The sequence below is a fragment of the Spermophilus citellus genome (genome assembly GCF_964194105.1).
Source record: "Spermophilus citellus genome assembly, chromosome: 12".
NCBI classification, from domain to species: domain Eukaryota; kingdom Metazoa; phylum Chordata; class Mammalia; order Rodentia; family Sciuridae; genus Spermophilus; species Spermophilus citellus.
Genome location: NC_138198.1, coordinates 109,683,367 through 109,708,660, shown reverse-complemented (window position 1 = coordinate 109,708,660; position 25,294 = coordinate 109,683,367). Strand labels below are relative to the sequence as shown.

Below are 25,294 nucleotides of genomic sequence, written 5' to 3'. Positions count from 1 at the left end.
AAAGGCAGAAAGATAAGAAAAAAATTTTCAAGGAACAGAAAGAACAATAAATATAAGAATAATATAAATAGAAGAAAGGTAAATAAAACTAAATTCTGTCTACAGTAGTACTAAATGTAAATGGTCTAACTACCTTAATTAAAATTCAGCTTTAGCATTGGATTGAAAAAGAAAAAAGACTCAGCTATGTGCTGCCTACAAGAAACCTACTTTATATATGAAGATAATTTAAAAGCAAAATAATAGAAATATATATCATGTTAACACAAAAAAAAGTCTAAAGTAGATATGGTAAGAATAGAAAAGGTAGATTTCAATGTAAAGAATATTAGCAGTGATAAATAGGGATATTTCATATATGATAAAGTAGTTAATTCATTAACAGAACAAAGGAATCCTAAATGATTATGTACCTGATATCAGATCCTTAAAATATATGGGAAAGAAATTGATAGAATTAAAAGGAGAAACACATAAATCTAGAGGTATAATTGCCCTGTTACATGTGTTTTTCTATTTTCACTCCAAGTAAGTCCTGAACCTAGCTCAAGGGTTAACAGTGGTCATACAATTATGATTTAGCTCTGGGACTCATACACAAATCTATGACTTGTGGTTAATTAAAAATTTTAGGGCTTTGTCATTAGACTGTTTAATTTTTTGGACAATGGAAAGGATTTTATTTTTTTTCTGGAACACACTGTTTTTACATATAGGAAATATAAGTTTCCTGCAGTTGTATACTCTAGCAGCAAGTCCTGGTCAGATTTGAATTTGATCCCAGGCTTCTCTCTACGCATTTAGAGCCAGGTCTTCAGTGTTTATTATTATCTAGGTGTGTTAAAATAATATTGGAATTTTGTTTTCATTTAAAAAGTATAGGTGTGACAGCACATGCCTATAATCCCAGTGGCTCAGGAGTCTATGGCAGTAGATTCAAAAGATTGAAATCAGTCTAAGCTACTTAGTGGTGGAGACCCTAAGCAACTTAGCAAGGCCCTGTCTCAAAAAATAAACAAAATTTTTAAAAATAAAGAGGGCTGATGATGTGGCTCAGTGGCTAAGCATCCTTTGGTTAAATCCCTGGTATCAAACAAACAGCAACAACAACAACAAAACCAGCTTTGACTTCAGTTATTCGTCTTTCCTCATTTAAAAAATTGACATGTTGTGGAAAAAATGGAGAAACAGGCTGGTTTTGTATTGTGTTTGGAAGAAATGTACTCAGTATCTTTCTATAAATATCAAATGACAAGAACAATTAAGGATGAAATCTGGATTGTTCCAATCCAATAAAATAGAAAGACAGAGGAAAAAATTTTGAATGCTTAGATTTAATGTTGTAGGATAAATGACCCACATAGCCCTTTACTTTATCAGTTAGGTTTTACGAATGATAAATCAGATTATAAAATACAAGACAAAATATAGAAAGGGTTTTTTTTTAAGAGAGAAGAAAAAAATTCAAAGATTCTATTTAAATAGAAGGAGAGATTTTTGCTTCAATGATAAGTAAGATCTTTCCTGTTCTTGTTCAATAATATTATTCACCTTTTGTAATTTTTTTTTCCAAACAGCCTTAAAAAATTCACCAGGTGTAAGACAATGCATCTGCTTTGGACCTCTGAGAGTAGAAAGTGAGAAAAGAGTTACAAATAGAATGTATGTATTATTAATGCATCACCCTGCAGCTGTCCTTAAAGACTGCTTGAAAATTCCTATAGGCTTAGAAGACACTAGCCTGAAAAAAAAAATCATAAATGATAAAATCCATTCTTCCTGATAGCTTCTGAGTAATGATCTCACAAGTGACCTTTTCTCATCTCTCTCACTCTCTCTGGGCAACCAGTGCTCATGTTGAATGAATCTAACTCTCCTGCTCACGATTATCTAATCAGCCTCTTATTGTAGTTAAAACTAGTTCACATTTTAAAAATTCATGCTGAACTGAATGTCACTGCATGGTTATATTTTAAAATTTATACTAATTAATTGTAGTAAGTAGGCTTTATATAACATCTTGCCTTTGATGACTTATCTGAGTCCCAAACTCTGTAACTCTCAACCATTTTTAAAATTTTATTTTTAATATAGTCCAGTTTTAGGTAATGGAGACAAACTAGAACACTACACACACACACACACACACACACACACACACACAACCCAAAGACTATGAAACTTCATTATAACTACATTTTATCTATCTGCTGAACAAAAAATGTACAAAATAGGAAAGATGTCTCAATTACAGGCATCAAGTATTTTCAACTTCTGAAAAATTACAAATGGCTTTATTTTTATTGTCTCAATTGAATCTCCTAAAACGGTGTAGACATCCTATCCTGTTTTATAGATGGGAAACTGAGGCACAAAGCCTCACAGTATGGGGATGAGAAGGTCTCTCTTAAAAGACCAACGTATCGCCACCATTAATATCTGTTAACTCTCTGACATTATAATACAGGGAATAAAAGATTCTTATTCCCAATTTTCATTGAGATCATGTTATGCCAGAACTCAAATCACTTTTCAAATATCAAACATTGTACAAGGGGGGAAATATGAATCTTAACCAAGATCAAAAATTCCATTCAATTCCATATTTATTTGCCTTCTTGAATGCTTACATTAAGTTTTTAAAAATTAATTGTTAGTTTGTCAAAACAATGTCCTCTAAAATCTGCAAGTAAACTAGCAGAGGAACACTAAGATCCTTAGGTGATCACAAAGTTCCACCTTAAGAAATCCAGAGAAGATCAAAGCAGAACTAAAATAAGTATCAGGAAGGAAACAGTCAAGAAAAGAGAGAAAAGAATAAGAAACAGAGACCTTGGAGATGACTAGTAATGTCATCTTCTTTACCAAGATCCACAAATTTGGTAAACCTTTCCCCAGGGAACACAACTGACCAATATCAGAAATTAAAAAGCAGTTACCACTATAGATAATAAATGGATATTATAAATGATTCAAATAACCTTAAGTCCAGCAAAATGAAGTGAACAAATTCATGAAAATTTTAACTTAAAAAACCACAAGAATATATGCAAAATCTAAAAGGGTGTCTGTCAAGGAAATGAAATCTATTATCAAAAGAGGTTTTTTTTTTTTTTAATACAATAAAACCTCTGGTCCAGTTTGTTTCACTAGTAAATTCTATGGAACATCCAAGGAATAAAGGCTATCAATTTTAAATAAACTTTCACTAATAGAAGAGGAGCAACCTGGTCCAACTGTTTTTATAAGGCCAATATGACATTAAGAAACTACATGAAAAGTGTAGACAAATATCACTTCATGAGCATGAGCACAAAAATGATATAAGAAAAGGACATTGCATGATCACCACATAGTATTTACATGGGAAACTCGAGGCTAGTTACCCTTCGAAAATCAGTGTAATTCACCATATTCTAATATAAAAAAAATCATGTGGTCACTTCAGTAGATCAAAAATTATTTCATAGAAATTCTAAAAATATCTATAACAAAAATTTTAAGAAAGCTAGGAAGAGTATAAAATTTCCTCAATGCAATAAAAACCACGTACAAAGAACCTGTATCTAATAAGGGATTTCAGTACAAATACTATATTTTTGCATCCTGTGATCAAAATAAGGCAAAAATGCCTGCTTCCAACACTTCTGTTTGGCATTTTACTGAATATCCTAACCACTATAGTAAGACGAGAGAAAGAAAAGGCACAGAGCTCAGAAATTAAGTGCAAAACGGTTTCTAGGTACATTTGTTTTTCAGAGAATCTACAAAACCAATAAGAAGTAGGTAAATTGAACAGGTGTTAGTATATAAGGTTAATGTTACAAAATATGTTGTATTCTCCTACACCAACAATCAACACCTGGAAAATAAGTTTCAGGAACAATTGAGTTTAAAAGAGTTCTAAAAAGTATGTATTTTAATGAATAAATCAATAAGCATTCAAGAACATTATACTGAAAAACAAAATATTACCGAGAAAAATTAAAGAAGAAAAATTTAAAATGTAGTTTATTATACATCAATTAAGCTCTTGAAAATTCATTTAAATATGCAGTTTATTTTATATAAATCATAATTATAAAGATATAAAGATAGATAATTTGAATGATAGAGGAAGAGATCAACATGTAGATAAATTCCTTAAAACATCATTTGGTTTAAATTAATTTTGCTAAATAGTGCTAAATTCAGAGCATGTGGATCTATATCCTATGTGTACATCAAGCCTTGTATGAGGGCTCTTGAACTAAAAGGGGTGAAAAGCCAATAGACTAATTATAAATAATAGTAGAAACATTGGTTAATTAAGCTGTGTATCAATACTAAATCATTTTTTTAAAAATCAGGTGATATTAGCTATTGTTAAAAATGGTCTTGCATTTCCGGACCAGAAGTAGGTAACTTGTCTTCCATCTAAACAGTGAATTATTATTCTTGATAAACAAAATGCTATTTAGAGATTCTGGTCTTTCATCCAAAAGAAGAGGTGATTTGTGGGTTAATTTTAAAACAAATTGTTCTGCATAATCTCAAATGCAATTATAATACTTGAAGGTAAGAAACTGACCTTATACTTTGGTCAATTTTAATTTTCCTTAATTCAGTTTTAATTGTACAAAGGTTGTGCAGTACTTAAAACAAAAAAAAAAATTCTTATATATAATGCCTACACAACTTTGGACTTCTCAAACTTTAAATATTAAAAATATATGTATTTTTATTTTACAGTATCTTTTCACGAAGATGCTATAAAAAGTGTTATGCCTATTTTAATGATCAACAGAATAAACGAAACAGTGTTTTCTTTGCAGAGTTTGAATGTGGACTAGAATACATCTTTTATTTTTATAAAAATGAGACCTTATGTCTCACAAATATACTGGCTAAATAGAAAAACAAAACATTTGTTTGCATAACCTTAGGATACTTAAACAATGAACAATAACAGCACACTAATCATTTTCTTTCATATTTTGTTTGAAGATTTGGGACTTTGTTAAAAGCATATCAACTGGTAGTACTAAAATAAAGTTGTGTAGGCATTATCTATATATTTTTTCTTTCTTGATAGGATTTTAAGTACAAATGTTAGGTTTTATCATATCTTTGTATTTGCCTTTGGAGTCCTATTTGCCTTTTCCCTCCATTGCTGGGGAGTGAACCCAGGCCCTCACACCTATTAGGCAAACAGTGCCACAGAGCCACCCTCCCAGGTGCTTCCTTAACACACGTTACAATGGGGGTCTTTTCTTTTTCTTTTTTTTTTTTTTTTTTTCTTGTTAAGGGAATTTTGCTGAGGTTAATCTCACTAACTTTTAAACCTGGCAAAATCTGGAGACTCCACAGACATTCTTTTTAACAAAAAGCATCCTTATCAACAGGACATGGTGAAATGATTCCATTTTCCCTCACAAATTCCTTCTGAATTTGCACCACACTCATGCTCATTGCCGGGAGCCCATGCACTGCCAGGGTAACTTCTCTTTTCTGTCTGGTGAGTGGCATCAATATGAACTGTCAGAGATGGTGTATTGTGAATAATGGATAAGTGAGAGTCCCCTGACATAGGTTTGATGGCTATAAAATATGAGCTTTGTGATTGCCCTTACATTCGCACTCCAGGATTGACTGAGGGAATATTATTTCTAAATGCCAACCTAACTGAAATTGTGGAGAGTTTCAGTAGGTGCTTCTCTTATTAGTGCTTGAAGCAATTACAGACAGAATGGGTCAGTGCAATTTTCCTCTGGCAAAGGGAAAATCTTTTCTTGTGACTGCATTTTAGCTATTCAAATTCAAATTGGGATTCTCATCACAAATGTTCTGTTTGTGAGACATACTGCAAATAAGTAGCACCCCCACTCCTGATCAGGTTGCATTATCCAGTGGGGTCAGTGTAATTCATTGCTGATAATATGGCATTAAATCAACAGGTAGAATCAACTTGCCTTTGACATTGTAAGAATTATTTAACTTATTGGCATCCTGATATATTATGTATTTTTCTTTTATGTCCCTTTGCTAATGATATAGTCTCTTACAGCACTATAGAAAATCTGATCTAAATCAGTTTTAAGTTTTACACACACAATAGACCTCTCTGAATGAACGAATTTTCCATGAATTCAGAAATATCAAAGGGGAAGCATTATATTCCACTTTTCAAAAAAGAAGGCAGGATTGACTGCAGTAAGAGAATCTGAACTGGGGAGGAAACAGAAATACATGTACAAGGGTTTTGATAATTCCAATTGACTGTCTTGAATAAAAATTTCTTTTCTCATCTTGTTGTTTTATAGTTAGAATGTCAGCCTCAAAGCTTTATCTATGAATGCTAAGGGAAAAGAAAGTACTGTGACTAGATAATGCCAGGTTAAAGAAAACTTGACAGAAATCTTCCTAGTGAGAAAAATAAAGATAAATTTTTGATTTTTTATAAGACCTATTAAGATTAGAAGTCCCCACTGACCATTGGAAAAAGGAAAATTATCCAAATCACTTTGTGCATCCTGATATGTATGCAAGGGTAGGCACCAAGGCAACCACCATTACAGATCTTTCTAGATCTATTTCCCCAAATTTAAACTCCAGAAAGGTTGTGAAAGAATTTGTGTGTGTGTGTGTGTGTGTGTGTAGAGAAAGAGTTGTTTAAACATCTACTAACTGCTACATGTTGAAGTTATAATTCCAAATAGCAATTTTCCAATAAATAAAATAATTTAAAATAAATCATTTTCCTTAGTAGAATGAAAACCACAGTTACTTACCTAACCGCTCAATCGAATAGTATCGTTGCTTGCTGTCCACTCGCACCGTCTCCGCATAAGGACTCCCGACGCCATACCCGATAATGTAACCGCGCACCACAATGTTCGGGTTCAAGGGAGGGGTCCAACTCATGATGATGCAGTTGGTCTGGGGCCTCACATGGAGTGAGCTTGGCTGGTCAGGGACTTGAGACTCTAGGGTTCAAAATGAGGCCTCGTTAGCACATCTCAGAATACAGCCTGTAGCATGGCAAAACTTCCCGTTTATGCAGGACCATATCATCTTGCATAGATTTTCAAGTAATGCATCCCTTCCTGCCCAAGGCCCTCCTGTTTTTCAGCATATGCTACATTTCCACCTGTAATTTGAGTGTCACCAAAATTTTTAGCCATAAGAGGATACTGTGTTCCTTTCACAGACACTGCAGCATCATGTATCTTTATTCTAGAAGTTTCTTTTCTTGGTTCATTTCTTTCTTAGGTATCATGAATAAAGAGTGGAATCAAGGCAGATATAAGAATAAGAAAAAGGAAAATGAAATATGAAAAAGTGTCTGGCCCAATATTTACTCTGATTTAACTAAAAACAAAAAAATAAATGTACTCTTTCTTTCTTAAGAAATTGTAAGTTGAAACAGTTTAGGGCCATGATCTGTTCAGCATGTTAGGATGATATTTGACTTGGTGTTGACAATATCTGTGAAAAATGTATTATTATTAAAAGAAAGAAGACTGTGGCTTGGATCAAAACCACCCAGGCTTTGAAACTGAGAAAATTTAGTTTAATACCATAATCTATCATTTATTAGCTGTGTGTCCTCATGAAATTATTCAGTTGCTCTGAGTTTCCCTTCAAATTAGGTTGGCATCCCAACATAGTGATTGACTCCAAGCTCAAGCTCAGGATGTAATGAAAAGCAAAGTCAAAGTCTGAGTAGGCACAAGCTATGAGAGTGTGAGACCTTTCTTGTCCTCTCTAAGGCTCAGTTACTCAGGTGGAGAATGCAGATAAAGTTGGTTATTTCATACATTGCTGGAAAGATATATTGAGATAATGCCCCAAACACTCTGATTATGAATAGTTCCTAAATTCTCAACTGAAGATAGCTACTAGGAACAAAATGTACATACCAGCCTAATACACATTTTCCTTAAAGGGGTTAAAGGTTGAATATTAATAATATTAATATTAAATTGACATTCTGACTTTTACCTTGTCATTCTTCTCTATGATCATGTCCTAAATGTATGATACATTTTCTCAACACTGATCATTATTCCATTAATAAGCATTTATATAGCATCTTCTCTCTCTGGGCTAAGGTAGGTACTCATGATATTGAGGACACCGAGGAAAGGGAACCCAGCAGGCACTATTACAGTTTCTATTCAAGTGGGAAATATTGGGAAGTAAAAAGGTATCATTAGACCCTGAGAAATAATTTGATAGGCATAAGGGATACTTAACTGACTCTTCAAAAGTCAGAAAAGTCTTTTAGGAAAAAAAGAATAAGGCCACCCCAACTTCAGTGGTCCTAGAAGTGATTAATGTAGTTCCTGGTAATTAATAGATACTCAAAAACATAAGTAATTCGAATCTTATTCAAATTATTATATTCATTATTTCTTTCCCAACCAAAAATGTCTGAAGTTAACATATGGTAAATTATGTGAGGGAACTTGATGACTAAGGGGAATATTACAGCACATTTTTCTCCTGATATAGTAGCATATGCTGACACAATTCCCTCCACCAACTTTATCCATATTCAGGCTTCTAGATAATGGGGTGAAAGAAAAAATGTGTTTTGTTAAAGTTTTTAAAGTGGGTAACAACAGCATTTCAAAATATTCTAAAGCTACTATACCAAAAGAGTTTTCTAAAGGTGATTCTGTTTTCCTTTGATGCCCCTTTGTAAGCAGGAAGGGATAAGCTATTATTTGCCCTAAAGAAGCCTGTGATATAATATGCAAGGGCATCATAAAAATTATGTCTCCAAACATGGGTATAAACCTTTATGGCAGCAACACAATGTTTGTGAAGTATTTCCCACTATAAACCCTAAGTAAAAGTAATAAAAGAGATGAAAGGGATGGATTAATACTTCCCAATCCTATTTCCACAGTCTCTCCAGCGTCCTTGAAATGTAATGGGCTTTACAATCAATTCTGTTTAACATATTTGAAGTTTTGCAATAACCTTTGGAACAACAAGATAATCTGCTTAATCTTAAGAAAAGAAACCAAATGTTACTCAGATTGTGAGCATTTATGGCTTCCTAAAATAATAAGAAGGTTTAAATGTTTGAATGACAATATTCAACATTTTTTGGAATAAAATAAACTATTAAAAATGGTTTCTGAACAATGAGCATTTCTCCTTATTTCTGCAAACCACAGAATAGTTCTGTAGGTTACCTAAGTTAGTATCCACAGAATTGCATCCAGTGGAATTCTAAGCAAAGCGTGGAAATGAGTAAAACAAGAGGCTCTTGAACAGGAGCTATTGCTGTATTCTTTGATGCATAAAAATGGTTTTAAACAGTTTAACGAATTAAAACAAGACTGTTAGAACATAAGAATATATGTTGTCCTTATATCTGAATATTTTATGGGCTCTTATCACTCAATGAAGTCACAGGGCCAGGAGAACAGTAACCATTGAGTCAACATTAGAACTAAGCCATCCATAATATATGGCCTCATAATATCAATAACTAGGCCATGAGATGGCCCATAATCCAGAACAGCCCCTTCATGCCTACCTACTGAGTTCTCAATATAAATATAGAAATATTTTTTATGCTATCTGAGTGAATTTTCTGTGACACAGATGAGCTTATAGGTTATGAAAGTGATTATTACTAAAATGAACTATAAAATATCAATTTAGACATTTTCCTGTGGAAGGTTAGTGACATGAGTACTCCTTATTTGGGATCTGAAACTTGAATTTGCTACTCAGAATTACATGAAAGATTTTACAAGTATTTCTAGCACAGTGATTGCATACATAAAATAGAGGAGTATTAGGGTAATTATTGAGATAATTTGAAACCAAACATAAGCACATTTTGCCTGAAATACCCAAGTTAATGATGCACCAAATTTTTAGTGTCGTCTGAATGATCAAGATAACGAAGTCAGCTGACAGTTGTGATTACGCTATGGAATTATGGAATCTCTCTTTGGCTTATTTTGATTTTAAAGGACATATGTTTTTCTTTGAGTGATGATTGCAGGTTTCTACTAGTGATTAATGTTCAGATGTAGTACTCTAGCAAAATCATTAGATTTATCCTTGTTACATTTCAACAATTACTGTGCACCTCTAATACCTCAATCATAGTTCTGGATGTTGAGGGAAGGAAGACAAAAATAAACAAAAAAACAAATAAATAAATAAGATGAGCGTTTGATAAGATGTGCTGATGAGACAATAAATGACTAAGCAAGGAAGGTCCCCTGGTAGAATTCAAGGCTAATAACCAGATAGAGTCAGCCTTATAAATATGGTGGGCAGATTTAAAGCAAACATGTATAGGCCTACTATAAGAATGACTTTGGTGTTTTCAGAAATCAGTGAAAGTCACAATGCCTGGGACATAGAAGGTACAAAGGAAAACAGAAATGGTCCAGAGTCAGCTGCTGGGAATGTAAAAGGGCGCTGCTCCTATGAAGAGTAGTATGGTGTTCCTCAAAAAATTGAAAACAGAATCACCATATGATGCTACAATTCTCCTTCTGAATATATACACAAAGAAACTGAAAGCAAAAACTCAAACTACTAATTGCAAAACCACATTCATAACAGCAACTTTTACAATTGCCAAAAGGTGAAAAACAACCCAAGTGTCCATCAAAAAAAACAAAACAAAAACCAAAAACAAAACATTGCGGCCTATTCATACAATTGGTTACCATTCAGTCTTGGAAAGGTATAGATTTTTGACACATGCTGAAATATGGGTGAGTCTTAAGGATGTTAACTGAAATGAAGCAGAGACAGAAGGACAAAAGCTCTATGATTATACTTATATGATGCACCTGAGTTGTTGAATTCACAAAGACACTCAGTAGAATGGCAGGTGCCAAGGGCTTGGGGGGGAGGCAATGGGAAGTGATTGTTTAATGAGTGCAACATTTCAGCTGTGCCAGATGGAGGGTTCTGGGGATGGATGATGGTGATGGTCGCACAACAATGTGATTGTACTTAATGTCACAGGAATGTACAGCTAAAAATGATTAAGATGGCGAATTATGTTGTCTTCTTTAACACAACTTAAAAAAAAATTAACAGGGAAGGGACGGTGGGAGAAAGAGTGTGAAAAGTCAGTAACCAAGTTACTGTGAGCAAGTCAAGCCAAGGAAAGTAAGAAGGCTTAGAGAGATGGGTTGAAAGCATTATGAGATCCCGTCTTACTCCCCCACCCTGGTCAGGAAAGATCACCCAAGATCTTCTCATTGTACTTAGAATAATATCTGATGAACATTTGTGGATGGTGCAGTTGAACTTGCCTGGGTGGCTGTGGGAAGATGAGGTAAAGTGGACAGACTGGACTTTGGGGTGTGGACTGTGAGCTGCATGGGAAAAGGAGACCCAGTCACAATTTGTAGGCCTCTGCCTTGGGTAACTGGAGCATCCTCATCTTGATGAGGAGAACAGACAAGTTTTTCTGGGTCATGTTCAGTGGGTGACAACAGGCAGGGAGTGGGATATGTAAGCCTGGGGCTTGGTGAAAAGATCATGCTTAGAAATACAGATGTGGAAGCCACCAGCTTCTGGATGGCATTTAAAATAAATGCATACAAACCCAGTTAATCTATGTGTGCAAATCAACAAAATACAAATAACATGCTATGGCTCTGTTTTAAAACCCCCAAAGTGTTACCATGTTGTAAGGACAGGTTCTTTACAATGGCCTGAAAGGCCACCTGTGATCCAGGCCTCTGCTCACTTCCCTCTCCAACCCTCCTATTTCCCTTCCTTTCATTACCTCACTCCAGCCCTCTGCTCCTCACCAAACACTTCACTGTTCTTCAAAAATGGCAAGCTTATGCTGGCCACAGGGCATCTGCACTTGCTGGACCTCCTGCCTGGCAACCTCTCCTCCAGCTACAGTTACCACTCTTACTCATCTAGGTTTTCGTTATTTAATTTCCCATCAAAGCCTCTCCCGATTACCCTAGTTAAAATTAGAACCCTGGCCTCATCACTCCTGAACTGCTGCCCTGTTTAGCTTTTCATAGGATGTATTGCCAATTACCGTACAACTTCTTTAATGTGGTTATTTCATCACTCTTTCTAACACCAGTACCTATAAAATGCTCAAAAATATGGGAATAAAGTCTACGTGTTTTATAAGGTTCAACACTATTGTCATTATGTAGAGCTGTCCTTTTATATGTATAATTATATATGTCATTATATATGTACATGCATGCAATGCTTACAATTACATATGTTTATATACACATATATGACTCTATGTGCATGCATACATATGCACATATACTTAATAAAACTTTGTATAACTGTATCCATTAAAATAAAAATTTTAAAGGAGGGAAGGCACAATTTAGGAATGAAACAAGATAAATACATAGTTAGGGAAGTTTATTTTTCCCTCCTGGTGGTTAAAAAGATTGGACTCTGTTGGCTCTTGCTAATGAAAACAAAGTGCTATGTACCATCTGTGAGGCATGGCACTGCCAAGTGGTGGCAGGATGTAGGGTTTTTTTTTTTTTTGACAAACACTCACATATTTGCTCTCCACTTAGTTACTGCATTTTGTGGGTCATTTTGTTAGAGTTTTATTCTGGTCTTCAGCAGCCAATCACATAAGGCAACTGATACACTCAGACTCTGTTTGTGAGGGCAGGTCTGGTACCAATGTGCCCATTCCTTTTGGCAGGATCTGTTCTCACCAATGGGCATCAGCTCTTTAGGCTGATAACTCCATAAATCTTGCCATTTGTCTACTTATTGTAGTGGATGACCCTTTCTATTCACTATCAAACTCTACCTTGCATTTATTAACCATTCTATTCCTATCATTTTCTTAGTATTAACATTTCAATATCTTTGAAAATTTACATGCAGCTAAATTCACTCAGAGGTACACAGGCACATACCCACCATTGTGATCATGATACAAATCAGCTCCACTGTTTTTAAAATTTCCTCATCTTGCTCCTCTATCGTCAAACCCTCTCCTCAATCTTCATTATTCATTTTGATATTGAACTTTAAAATGTCTTTCTATGTTCTTTTTACTAACATTTTCTTATTTGTTTTCACCACTAAACACTGTGAATCCTAGGTTTTCATTCCTGTTCTTAGTAATAGCAACAGTTACAATTTATGATACCTCGTATGCATGGTCACACACAGCATTTTTAATGGGTGTTATTTCATTTCTGGTGGAGTCTGCACTCGTAGATATTCTATAAATTTTATATGAATTAAGTTTCTACTTTTCATCATTAAGGTTTGTAATTTTATCTCCATTTTTTATCTTCTTTTATTTACTTTTAATGTATGTTTTCCTTCAATCTGAACTATTTTAGGTTAATAAGTGATATTTAATTTTTTTCACTTTACTTTTAGATACTTTCATTTGCCTAATTTTACTTTATAATTGCTTCTAAAATTGAAAAAAAAAACCTAGGAATTCAAGGGGACTGGAAGGGTAGTCAATTGTTTAACAGGAGTTTTGACAATTTTACTCCTTTAATACGGCAATGAGTAAAATTGTCAATACTGAATTGGGGGTGTGGGAGTCTTAGTCTTTGTCAAATAATGTATTAAATGAGTTCTTCAGGCTTATCCTCCTCCAAGTTTATTCAAACCTCAATTCTCAAAACAACATACATATTAGTTTAATTTGCTCTAGAACAAACAAAAACACCACTATAAATAAAATACAGAATCAAGATACTTCCTAGAAAACTAGGACTTTATTTTAAATTTCTAACCTAAGGAAAAGGAAATGCATTCATATATTCAAGAAAAAATTATAACACAGGGCCATGAATATGTCTTGCCATCATTTATCTATGATCTCTTTTTGACACTCAGAATGGAAATCAATGGAGAATCAAACTGCATGTGCTTGTATGCATTTCACACAAATATCCAGCTATGAATATCTACGTGATGAGAAAAGACATGGAGACTCTGGCAGAATGCACAAAGAATCCAAAAACTTGAGACTCAACGCAGCTGAGGAAGTGCACCTGGGTGGTACTGCAGACAGGCAGACATGAGGAAGCAGCAGACTTGATGCTGAGACATGGCCAGATGGAGAACAGTTTGGGCAGTGAAAGGACATCAGCAGATCTGACTATGAAAAGTCATGTTGGAACAGTATGGAGTCTAGAGAGCAGGGGAGAAAACCAGTACCAAGAAAATAGGCACAAAGGTACTTTCAGGTGACAAGTGAGGGCAGCCTGATAGGAGGCACGGTGGTGGACTTGGAGCAGAAAGGATGGATTCCATACCCACGAATGAGGCAGAATCACAGACCTCGGTGTTTGCATGGGTACTGGCAAGTGTGAACTGGAGAAGGAGAATGGCAAGGTGGCTTCCAGCTTGGGTGGCCTGTGGATACTGGAACCATTCCAAAGTGGAAAACACAATCAGTGAAAGAGAAAGTGCTCCTGAGAGATCAGCTCCCAGCTTCCAACTGTATGAGAGGTTTTAGGTCCAAGCCCTACATCTCTGTTGTATTTGAAAATACCGAAAGAAAGAAGCAATGAAAAAATTCTTTACAACCCCTGATGGCCTTTCTATATTTTAATTACATAAGAAGGAGTCACTTGATCCTCATTGGCCTTCCAAATCCATCACTGGAACCAACAATTATCAACTTGTTTGATGTAAGAGGAAAAAAAAAAACAATAACAGCATTTTACATTTTAACAAAGCTGCTGGCCATAGCACAACCCCCTTTAATGAAAAATCTGCTAAGTGGTCAACTTGTTTTTCTATTTATTTTTCAAATATACCAAGTTTCTGCCTTCTATGTTCTGTTATACTGATTTAATTATGTATTCCTCTGCCAGACAGTACTACATTGATTTTCTATCAGGCTTTATAGAAAATGTTAATTATACTTTTTAAAAATTTCTTGGAATTCTTCTACATTATTCTTTCTTATGAAGTTGCCTCTGACTGAAATTATATTCAACTAATCATTACTTTTAGAAGAACTCACATTGACATGATGTTCACATTTACCATCCAGCAACAAACATAGGTATCTATTTGTTCACAATTTATTTCATATTTTTAAATAAAATGTAATGTTTTTCTTCATATACATTTGTTTATATCTTGTTCAATTTGGTCTCAGCTGTTATATTTTATATTGCCTATAAGTGCAGTTCTTTTTTGATGATTAAAATGTTATTACTATAAAAAGCAACACTTTTGTATAGGTATCTTGAAGATTATGACATTATTAAATTGTTAAATAAGTTCTAGTAGTTTTGTAGTTCTTGGAATTTCTGCATATGCTACCATATCATGTGTAAAATAATATTTATTTCCTTTTATAATACAATACTGTGATTTATTTGTTTATTTTTTTTAACCAAAACTACTATGCTCTTATGAATAACAGAAATGGTAGGAATCTTCTCAGGCCTGTTTGAATCCAAAATAAAATGCATTTAGTATTTCACTATTTAACATAATAATTGCTCTTAATTTCTTGAAAAAAACTGTTAACATTTTGAAAACTCATTTATATTCCTATATTAATATGAATTTAAAAAAATTGATGATGACTAATTTTACAACATGCCCTCTTGCATCTATTGATAGAATTATGAGACATCCTTCACAATTATTCCTTAATTAGAGGATGAACTTTTAAGATGTACTAAATACATGCCCTCATTTGTATCAGATATGAAAACATCTATTCCCTGTATGGTCATGAACAAGGAGAAGCTTCACGAGTCCAACAGTAAAAGTGTTTCCTTTCGTACTGTTCTCAGACTCTGAGTATTTTATACAGCTTTCAGAGAGAACTGCAGTCAAAGTGTGAGATCTAATTTGTCAAAACCAGCAACAAAAACAGAACTGCTAAGTGCCCTGTTGCCACTCTCACAGTCAATTCTTAGGAGAAATCACTAAGCTGGCTCTACTCTTGCTATTCCTCGGGGTTGAGGTAAAGTCACTTCCCCAACATCACACAGTGAGTAGATCAGTATACAAGTCTAGTCATTAGGACATCAGAACACACACACACACACACACACACACACACACACACACACGTATTATATATAATTGTTTTTAATTACATAAGAAGTGATCAGTTCACCCAAGCAAGTCATAAGGGACATTCTATGAACAAACAGAAAGTTTCCCGTGGCCAAGGAAAGTACTTGAAACTTTGAACATTTGTACAAATCTGTACCATCCTTTGTTCATTATAGTTCAGAGATCCTAAATGCCATTTGCCCAAGAATTGAAGCAGATTTAAAATTGCTTCTAAAAATTAGTTAGAGCATTGCCTCCTATTTTCCTTGTATAACTTGAAATCCATTGAATCACACTAAGGGGCTGAGTTCTTCAATTATATGATGGCATAGTTGCTGTACCATTGATTCCCCAAGCTTGTCAAGGAGCAGCCCATATTGTCACAAATGGCTGTTACCAAAGGTCTACAAGAAAAAAAAAAAATTCTTTCAAGACATGGTGTTTACACACCAAATCCCATATTGACATCAAGCTAAATTGATAGAAGAAAATATTATTTTGGTGACTGGTGTAATCCCCACTCCCTTCCCTAATTCTGAATTTTTACTTTGATTTATTTCGAGGGTTTGTCTTTGGCTTTCACATAGAATTTTACCGAAATTATACCAACAAATACAACTTCTGTATTTGCTAAAAATAACAGTCCATTTTATAAAACACCCAGTATTTTTAATCTAATAGGTAAAACAGTAAACCAGGCTGCCTATATACTGAACTCTAAAATTCTACTCTAGATTTAATATGATTTTTTTCTTGGACCAGTCTGTTACTTGCAAGTATGTTTTTACAATTCCAAACATATTGACTATCATATTACTATTGATTGCTAGTTTAATTATATTGCAATCAATAGATATGTTTACTGTGATTCAAGAGCTTTAAAACCCATTTCTTTATAATCAAGCATAAAATATCCCTTGGATGCTTGAGAAAAACTTGATGTTTTAATTGTGTGTATATAAATGTCAGATTAATCTTCTGTATCCTTTCATTTTTCCCCAACTAAGGAGAAAGGAGTATTAAAATTTCTGAATATGACACTAGAATTTTTATATTATTTGCCACTTATGAAAATATAGAAATTAAATAGTTAAACAGGCTTGTAATTTAAATGACACCACAAGAAATAACTAAATCAAACCAAAGGTTTGGATAATCTAGGACATTCTAGAGGACAGAAATTCAGACTTTCCAATAAGTTAGAGTAGGATAAAGTGATTGTGGCATATTAAGAGATTTGAGAGCTATAAAAACTACATGCAATGTGTTGTCCTGGATTGCATTCCAGTTTGTAAAAATGATTTGTTAAGTATAATTTTGGGGTCTCTGAGGAAATTCTATTATGATCAGAATATTAGGTAAGTTCATGATCAGCAAAAAGAAAAACAATTAAAAAACTAAGTTTGAAAAGTAGCATGTAGCATATATTATTTCAAATAAACATATTTATCTATTTATTAAATATGTTTCATGTATGTATGAACATATTTATAGGTGTGTATAAAGACAAACTTAGAGAATATGAATTTTAGGTATAAAAAATGATAATCTGACAACATCTGGCAGTGAGACTTTGGTCTGTATTTTCTAATGGCTAAGGTGTATATTTTCTGTTTCTGAAATGATCAGCATATTCAGATGTTACAGTGAGCTAGCTGACTTATCTATAAATAACTGTCAAAGTTTTCTTAAATAGTACAAATGTGTATAATAAAAGCCCTATGTTTATAATTGCCACATATTTCTACAATGTATATATTGCTGTAACATAATACTTTTATCATTGTGTTATGATCCTCTATCCTTAAAGATGTTTTTGGTCTTAAGAATATTACTAATGAAAAATTTAGCTGGGAGTGGTGGAGCACTCCTGTGATCCCAGTGGCTCAGAAGGCTGAGGCAGAAGGATAACAAGTTCGAAACCAGACTCAGCAACTTATCAAGATCCTATCTCAAAATAAAAAATAAAATTTGGATTAGGCAGAGGGGAGTGAAGTGAAGGGAGGGGATATGGAGATAGGAAAGATAGTAGAATGAAACAAAACTTTATTGTCTTATATAAAAATATACTACACCACTGGTGTGATCTTGCATCATGTACAACCAGAAGAAAGAGAAGTAATACTCCATTTAGATATGAAGTGTCAAAGTGCATTCTATTGCCATGTATAACTAATTAGAACAATAACAACAGCAAAAGTCTGGGGATGTGGTTCAGTGGTTAAACTCCCCTGGATTCAGTCCCCAGTACCAGAGACAAAAACAAAAACTACAAAACAAAACAACAACAACAAAACTCTACATTTCCTTTTTTTGGGGGGATATTTGATATTTTCCCCTTATCTTTATGTTCAAATTTCCCATCTATTAATATTTTAGGTGTGCCAATTATAAACACAATGGTTATGCATGCCTTTAAAATCCCAAACAATAACCTGTACTTAAACTAGTAACGTTAACCCATTTAATGGTCTTATCATAACAGGATTTTTTTCCACCATTTTATTATTTAATTTTTATTTTATTTTTTTAGTTACAAATTGTTATTTTTCTTTTTGGATGATGTCATTTGAACAGGCTGAAAGTTCTCCTTCCCCACATTGCTTTTTTTTTTCTCCTCTCCTGGATGACACGCTCTGCACTGCATTCTGCAGGTTGTTATGATTTCAACTCTTCCCTCTCATCTTAAAATCTAAAGTGAATTATATTTCTACTTTTCACAAGAACAGCACAAAACCCTAAAATCTCTCTGGTCTTCTTACCAACTCATATGCATCCATTCTTTTTACCCTTCCAAATATTGTTTTTTATATTATAATTTTTGATGTGCTTGTAGGGGACATTATTTTGCTTATCATTTTCCATTCTTTATGCCTCTCTCCCTTCCTCTATCTCTCCCTCCTCCCTTCCTTTCTTTCTATTTTCTTTCTTTCTTTTTCTTTTTGTACCAAGGATAAAACCCAAGGGCACTTAGCTTTTTTAATTTTTAATTTTGAGACAGCATCTCACTAGGTTGCTTAGGGCCTCACTAAATTGCTAAGACTGGCTTTGAATTTGTGATCTTCCTGCCTCAGCCTCACAAGCTGCTGGGATTATAGGTATGCACTACTGTGCCCGGCTGCTTATGGTTTCCTTTAATATTCAGTCTGTTTTCTTCTTCTTCTTCTTCTTCTTCTTCTCCTCCTCCTCCTCCTCCTTTTTAAAAAAGGTACTTAACATTCTTTACCAAAACATGGTTATGTTAAACACTTACTATTTTTTTTAAATGTAAAATGTGTTTCTGTGTCTCTTTTTCCTTGAATAATTATTTTAGTTGAATGTAAAATTCTAGGGTGGTTTTAATTTTTATCTGTACTTTGAAGCTATTTCATTGTTCTCTGGTATAATTGTTGCTAGTAAGTTTTCATCACTTTAATTGTGTGCTGAATAAGTAATATGGTGTCAGGGTCATTTTAAAATGTTTTCTTTTCCTTATCTTTATTTTTGGTAGTACCCAGTATCAAAGGTAGAACACTGCTCTTGAATATAACAATTCAAATTTCATCAATTTTGAAGAATTCTCACTGCTTATCTCTTCAGAAACCCTCTCTCCTCAGTTCTCTGCTTTCTTTTGGAATTATGAAGGATGCATATTAAATATTTTTGTGTTATGCCTTTGTTTTCTAATATCTCCTTTCCCCCACATTCCTGTGTCATTCTTTGCTGTGATCTGCACCATTTCTTTAGACCTATCTTTGTGTTTATTATATTTTGTCTTCAACTATGTTTAGTGTGCTATAAAACACACTGAGTACTTTTTATTTTAATGTCATAAGTCAATGGCTATAATTTTTCATGTTCATGTTTTTATTTTGTTCTAAGCATTCAAGGGATTCATTCTCAAATTAATCTTGTCCTGTTGGATTGTTTTTGGTAAACTATCTTATTTACATATTTTGTACTCTTGAAAGTGCTACATTTTTGACATTTGATACTTTATTACTTGCATCTTTATTACATAGTATCATCAATATCACCTATTCATCTATTTCATTTTTGTATGCATGTATTTATGTATGTATTTTTATTATTCATTAGTCACTTTATTGTTGAGAGCCACAGCCAAAGGGGCCCCAGCAAACTTCCAGCTGCCAGCAAACTTTCAGACTGCCAGCTGATGATTGGCTCACAGCGGCCCCAGCAACATCTAGCTGATTGGCTCCTCTGCGGTGATGCTCATTGGGCTGTTTCCCTGCCCTTTCAGACCACTGAGCTGCTCATTGGGGGACTTCTTTGGCTCCGCCCACGCGACCCAGCCAATCGGTCTCAAGAGCAGGAGGATTGTGGGAGGTGGAGAGGCTTGTGTGGGGGTGAGAGGCTTGTGGGAAGTCGGTGGTGGCAGTTGGGCTCTGAGGGTTTTTTTCTGAGGAGCTGTTTTGTTTGGCTTGTGTGGTTCTAAAAATAAAGTTAGTTTCTTTTGACAAGTGGCTCCTGAATTGTGCCCAGCCCGAGTGCGGCACTTTATTAATCTGAAATTTTCTTTGCCTATTTTCACTTGCCTAATAATGTTTTCTCTTTGCCTTAAAATTATATTGATGGGCTGGAGTTGTGGCTCAGTGGGAGAGCACTTTCCTAGTATGTCTGAGGCACTGGGTTCTATTCTCAACACCACATATAAGTACATGAATAGAATAAAGGCCCATGAACAACTAAAAATGTATTAAAAATTATATTGGTAATTTTGTTTTTAACAAGACCTAAAAGTCCCTTAAAAATAGGTAAATTCAGTTTTGTTCAATTTTAGAATTTCTCTCATTTAGGTGCATTTTAGCTTTTCCTTTCCAGTTGTTTTTATTTACTGCATTTTGCTATACAGAGTTGTGTTTTTAAGTTTCTCCAATGATTTAGAAAATATTTATTTGGAAGATTTTTTTTAAAGTAATACTTAATGGTCCAAAGTATATGTATGAAGACACGAATTGGTGTGAATATACTATGTTTACAACCAGAGATACAAAAAATTGTGCTCTATACATGTATTAAGAATTGTAATGCATTGTGCTATCATATAAAAAATATAAATAAGTAAATAAATAAATATATATATATATATATATATATATATATATATATATATATATATACAATTTACATTAAAAATGGAATCAGTTATGCCACTCAGGCATTGTTATAATTTTGAAATAGATCCTTCCTATTAGATTACATGATCAATTTATCTTGAAGTGTTAATTGCAAAGATACATTGATTAAACATATAGATTTTATATTATCAAAAAGTAATACTTAATGAATAGAAATTTCAATATGTTTACTTTCTTTTTTTTAAATTTTTTATTTTATTTTTTTTTATTGGTTGTTCACAACATTACAAAGCTATTGACATATTTCATACATTAGATTGAAGTGGGTTATGAACTCCCAATTTTACCCCAAATGCAGATTGCAGAATCATGTCGGTTACACATCCACATTTTTACATACTGCCATATTAGTGACTGTTGTATTCTGCTACCTTTCCTATCCCCTACTATCCCCCCTCCCCTTCCCTCACATCTTCTCTCTCTACCCCATCTACTGTAATTCATTTCTCTCCTTGTTTATTTTCCCATTCCCCTCACAACCTCTTATATGTAATTTTGTATAGCAACGAGGGTCTCCCTTCATTTCCATGCAATTTCCCTTTTCTCTCCCTTTCCCTCCCATTTCATGTCTCTGTTTAATGTTAATCTTTTCTTCGTGCTCTTCCTCCCTACTCTGTTCATAGTTGCTCTCATTATATCAAAGAAGACATTTGGTATTTGTTTTTTAGGGATTGGCTAGCTTCACTGAGCATAATCTGCTCTAGTGTCATCCATTTCCCTGCAAATTCTATGATTTTGTCATTTTTTTTTAAATTTTTTATTGATTATTTAAAGCATTACATAGCTCATGATATATCATCTTTCATACATTAGACTCAAATTGTGTTTTGAACTCCCATTTTCACCCCAAATATAGATTGCAGAATCACATCTGTTACATATTCACATTTTTACATAATGCCATATTAGTGTCTGTTGTATTCTGCTACCTTTCCTAACCCCTACTATCCCCCCTCCCCTCCCCTCCCCTCCCATCTTCCCTCTCTATCTCCCCTGCTGTTGTTCAATTCTCTCCCTTTTTTTTCCCTCCCCCTTGCCCCTCATAGCCTCTTATAATTTTATGTATCCTTGAAGGTCTCCTACCATTTCCATATGCTTTCCCTTCTCTCTCCGTTTCTCTCCCCCCATTCATCTTTGTTTACTGTAGTCTTTTCCACGTGCTCTTCCTTCCTGTTCTGTTCTTAGTTGTTCTCTTTATATCAAAGCAGACATTTGGCATTTGTTTTTTAGGGCTTGGCTAGCTTCACTTAGCATAATCTGCTCTAATGCCATCCATTTCCCTGCAAATTCTATGATTTTGTCATTTCTTAGTGCTGCATAATATTCCATTGTGTATAGATGCCACATTTTTTTTTTATCCATTCATCTATTGAAGGGCATCTAGGTTGGTTCCACAGTCTAGCTATTGTGAATTGTGCCGCTATAATCATTGATGCAGCCGTATCCCTATAGTGCGCTCTTTTAAGGTCCTCAGGGAATAGTCCGAGAAGTGCAATAGCTGGGTCAAATGGTGGTTCCATTCCCAGCTTTCCCAGGAATCTCCATACTGCTTTCCAAATTGGCCTCACCATTTTGCAGCCCCACTAGCAGTGTACAAGTGTACCTTTTTCCCCACATCCCCGCCAACACTTGTTGTTGTTTGACTTCATAATGGCTGCCAATCTTACTGGAGTGAGATGGTATCTTAGGGTGGTTTTGATTTGCATTTCTCTGATTGCTAGAGATGGTGAGCATTTTTTCATGAACTTGTTGATTGATTGTATGTCCTCCTCTGAAAAGTGTCTGTTGAGGTCCTTGGCCCATTTGTTAATTGGGTTATTTGTTATCTTATTGTTTAATTTTTTGAGTTCTTTGTACATTCTGGATATTAGGGCTCTATCGGAGGTGTGGGGGGTAAAGATTTGTTCCCAGGATGTAGGCTCTCTATTTACCTCTTTTATTGTTTCTCTTGCTGAGAAAAAACTTTTTAGTTTAAGTAAGTCCCATTTGTTTATTCTGGTTGTTAACTCTTGGGCTATGGGTGTCCTATTAAGGAATTTGGAGCCCGACCCCACAATTTGTAGATCGTAGCCAACTTTTTCTTCTATCAGACGCAGTGTCTCTGATTTGATATCTAGCTCCCTGATCCATTTTGAGTTAATTTTTGTGGATGGCGAGAGAAAGGGATTCAATTTCATTTTGTTGCATATGGATTTCCAATTTTCCCAGCACCATTTGTTGAAGATGCTATCCTTCCTCCATTGCATGCTTTTAGCCCCTTTATCAAATATAAGATAGTTGTAACTTTGTGGATTAGTCTCTGTGTCTTCTATTCTGTACCATTGGTCCACCCGCCTGTTTTGGTACCAGTACCATGCTGTTTTTGTTACTATTGCTTTGTAGTACAGTTTGACCTCTGGTATCGCTATACCTCCAGATTCACACTTCCTGCTTAGAATTGCTTTTGCTATTCTGGGTCTTTTGTTTTTCCATATGAATTTCATGATTGCTTTGTCTATTTCTATAAGAAATGCCGTTGGTATTTTGATTGGCATCGCATTAAACCTATAGAGAACTTTGGGTAATATCGCCATTTTGATGATGTTAGTTCTGCCTATCCATGAACAGGGTACATTTTTCCATCTTCTGAGATCTTCTTCTATCTCTCTCTTTAGGGTTCTGTAGTTTTCATTGTATAAAACTTTCACCTCTTTTGTTAGGTTGATACCCAAGTATCTTATTTTCTTTGAGGATATTGTGAATGGAGTGGTTTTCCTTATTTCCATTTCAGAAGTTTTGTTGCTGATATATAGGAATGCCTTTGATTTATGCGTGTTGATTTTATAACCTGCCACTTTGCTGAATTCATTTATTAACTCTAGCAGCTTCTTTGTAGACTCTTTTGGGTCTGTTAAGTATATTATCATGTCATCCGCAAATAGCAATAGTTTAATTTCTTCTTTTTCTATTTTTATGCCTTTAATTTCTTTTGTTTGTCTAATTGCTCTGGCTAGTACTTCGAGAACTAAATTGAATAGAAGTGGTGATAGAGGGCATCCCTGTCTTGTTACACATTTTAGAGGGAATGCCTTCAATTTTTCTCCATTCAGAATGATGCTAGCCTGAGGCTTAGCATAGATAGCTTTTACAATGTTGAGGTAAGTTCCTGTTATCCCTAGTTTTTCTAGTGTTTTGAACATAAAGGGATGCTGTACTTTGTCAAATGCTTTTTCTGCATCCATCGAGATGATCATGTGGTTCTTGTCTTTAAGTCTATTGATGTGGTGGATAGCATTTATTGATTTCCGTATATTGAACCATCCTTGCATCCCAGGAATGAATCCTACTTGATCATGTTGCACAAGTTTTCTGATATGTTTTTGTATTCGATTCGCCAGAATTTTATTGAGAATTTTTGCATCCAAGTTCATTAGAGATATTGGTCTGTAGTTTTCTTTCTTTGAAGTATCTTTGTCTGGTTTTGGGATCAAAGTGATGTTGGCCTCATAGAATGAATTTGGAAGAGCTCCTTCTTTTTCTATTTCTTGAAATAGCTTGAAAAGTATTGGTATTAATTCTTCTTTGAAGGTTTTGTAGAACTCCGCTGTATACCCATCTGGTCCAGGGCTTTTCTTAGTTGGTAGTCTTTTGATGGCTTCTTCTATTTCTTCTTTTGTTATTGGTCTGTTTAAATTGTGTGTGTCTTCCTGTCTCAATCTGGGCAATTCATATGCCTTAAGAAATTTATCGATATCTTCGTTATCTTCTATTTTATTGGAATATAGGGTTTCAAAATACTTTCTAATTATCTTCTGTATTTCTGTAGTGTCTGTTGTGATATTGCCTTTTTCATCCCGTATGTTAGTAATTTGAGTTCTCTCTCTTCTTCTTTTCGTTAGCGTGGCTAAGGGCTTGTCTATCTTATTTATTTTTTCAAAGAACCAACTTTTAGTTTTATCTATTTTTTCAATGGTTTCTTTTGTTTCAATTTCATTGATTTCTGCTCTAATTTTAATTATTTCTTGTCTTCTACTACATTTGCTGTTGTTTTGCTCTTCCTTTTCTAGATTTTTGAGGTGTTGTGTGAGTTCATTTATTTGTTGGTTTTTTCTTTTTTTGAGGTAAGAACT

General features: G+C 34.3%; 1 protein-coding gene across 1 annotated transcript in view; it reads right to left on the bottom strand.

The window, feature by feature from the left end:
- The window catches only part of DCC (DCC netrin 1 receptor), a gene marked incomplete at both ends in the record, with an annotated part of 1,098,829 nt that overhangs the window by 165,241 nt on the left and 908,294 nt on the right, over positions 1–25,294 (bottom strand). Inside the window, one exon of the mRNA XM_081263478.1 lies at positions 6,771–6,965. Coding sequence (XP_081119604.1) covers positions 6,771–6,965 — 195 coding nt within the window. The remainder of the gene's footprint in view (positions 1–6,770; positions 6,966–25,294) is intronic.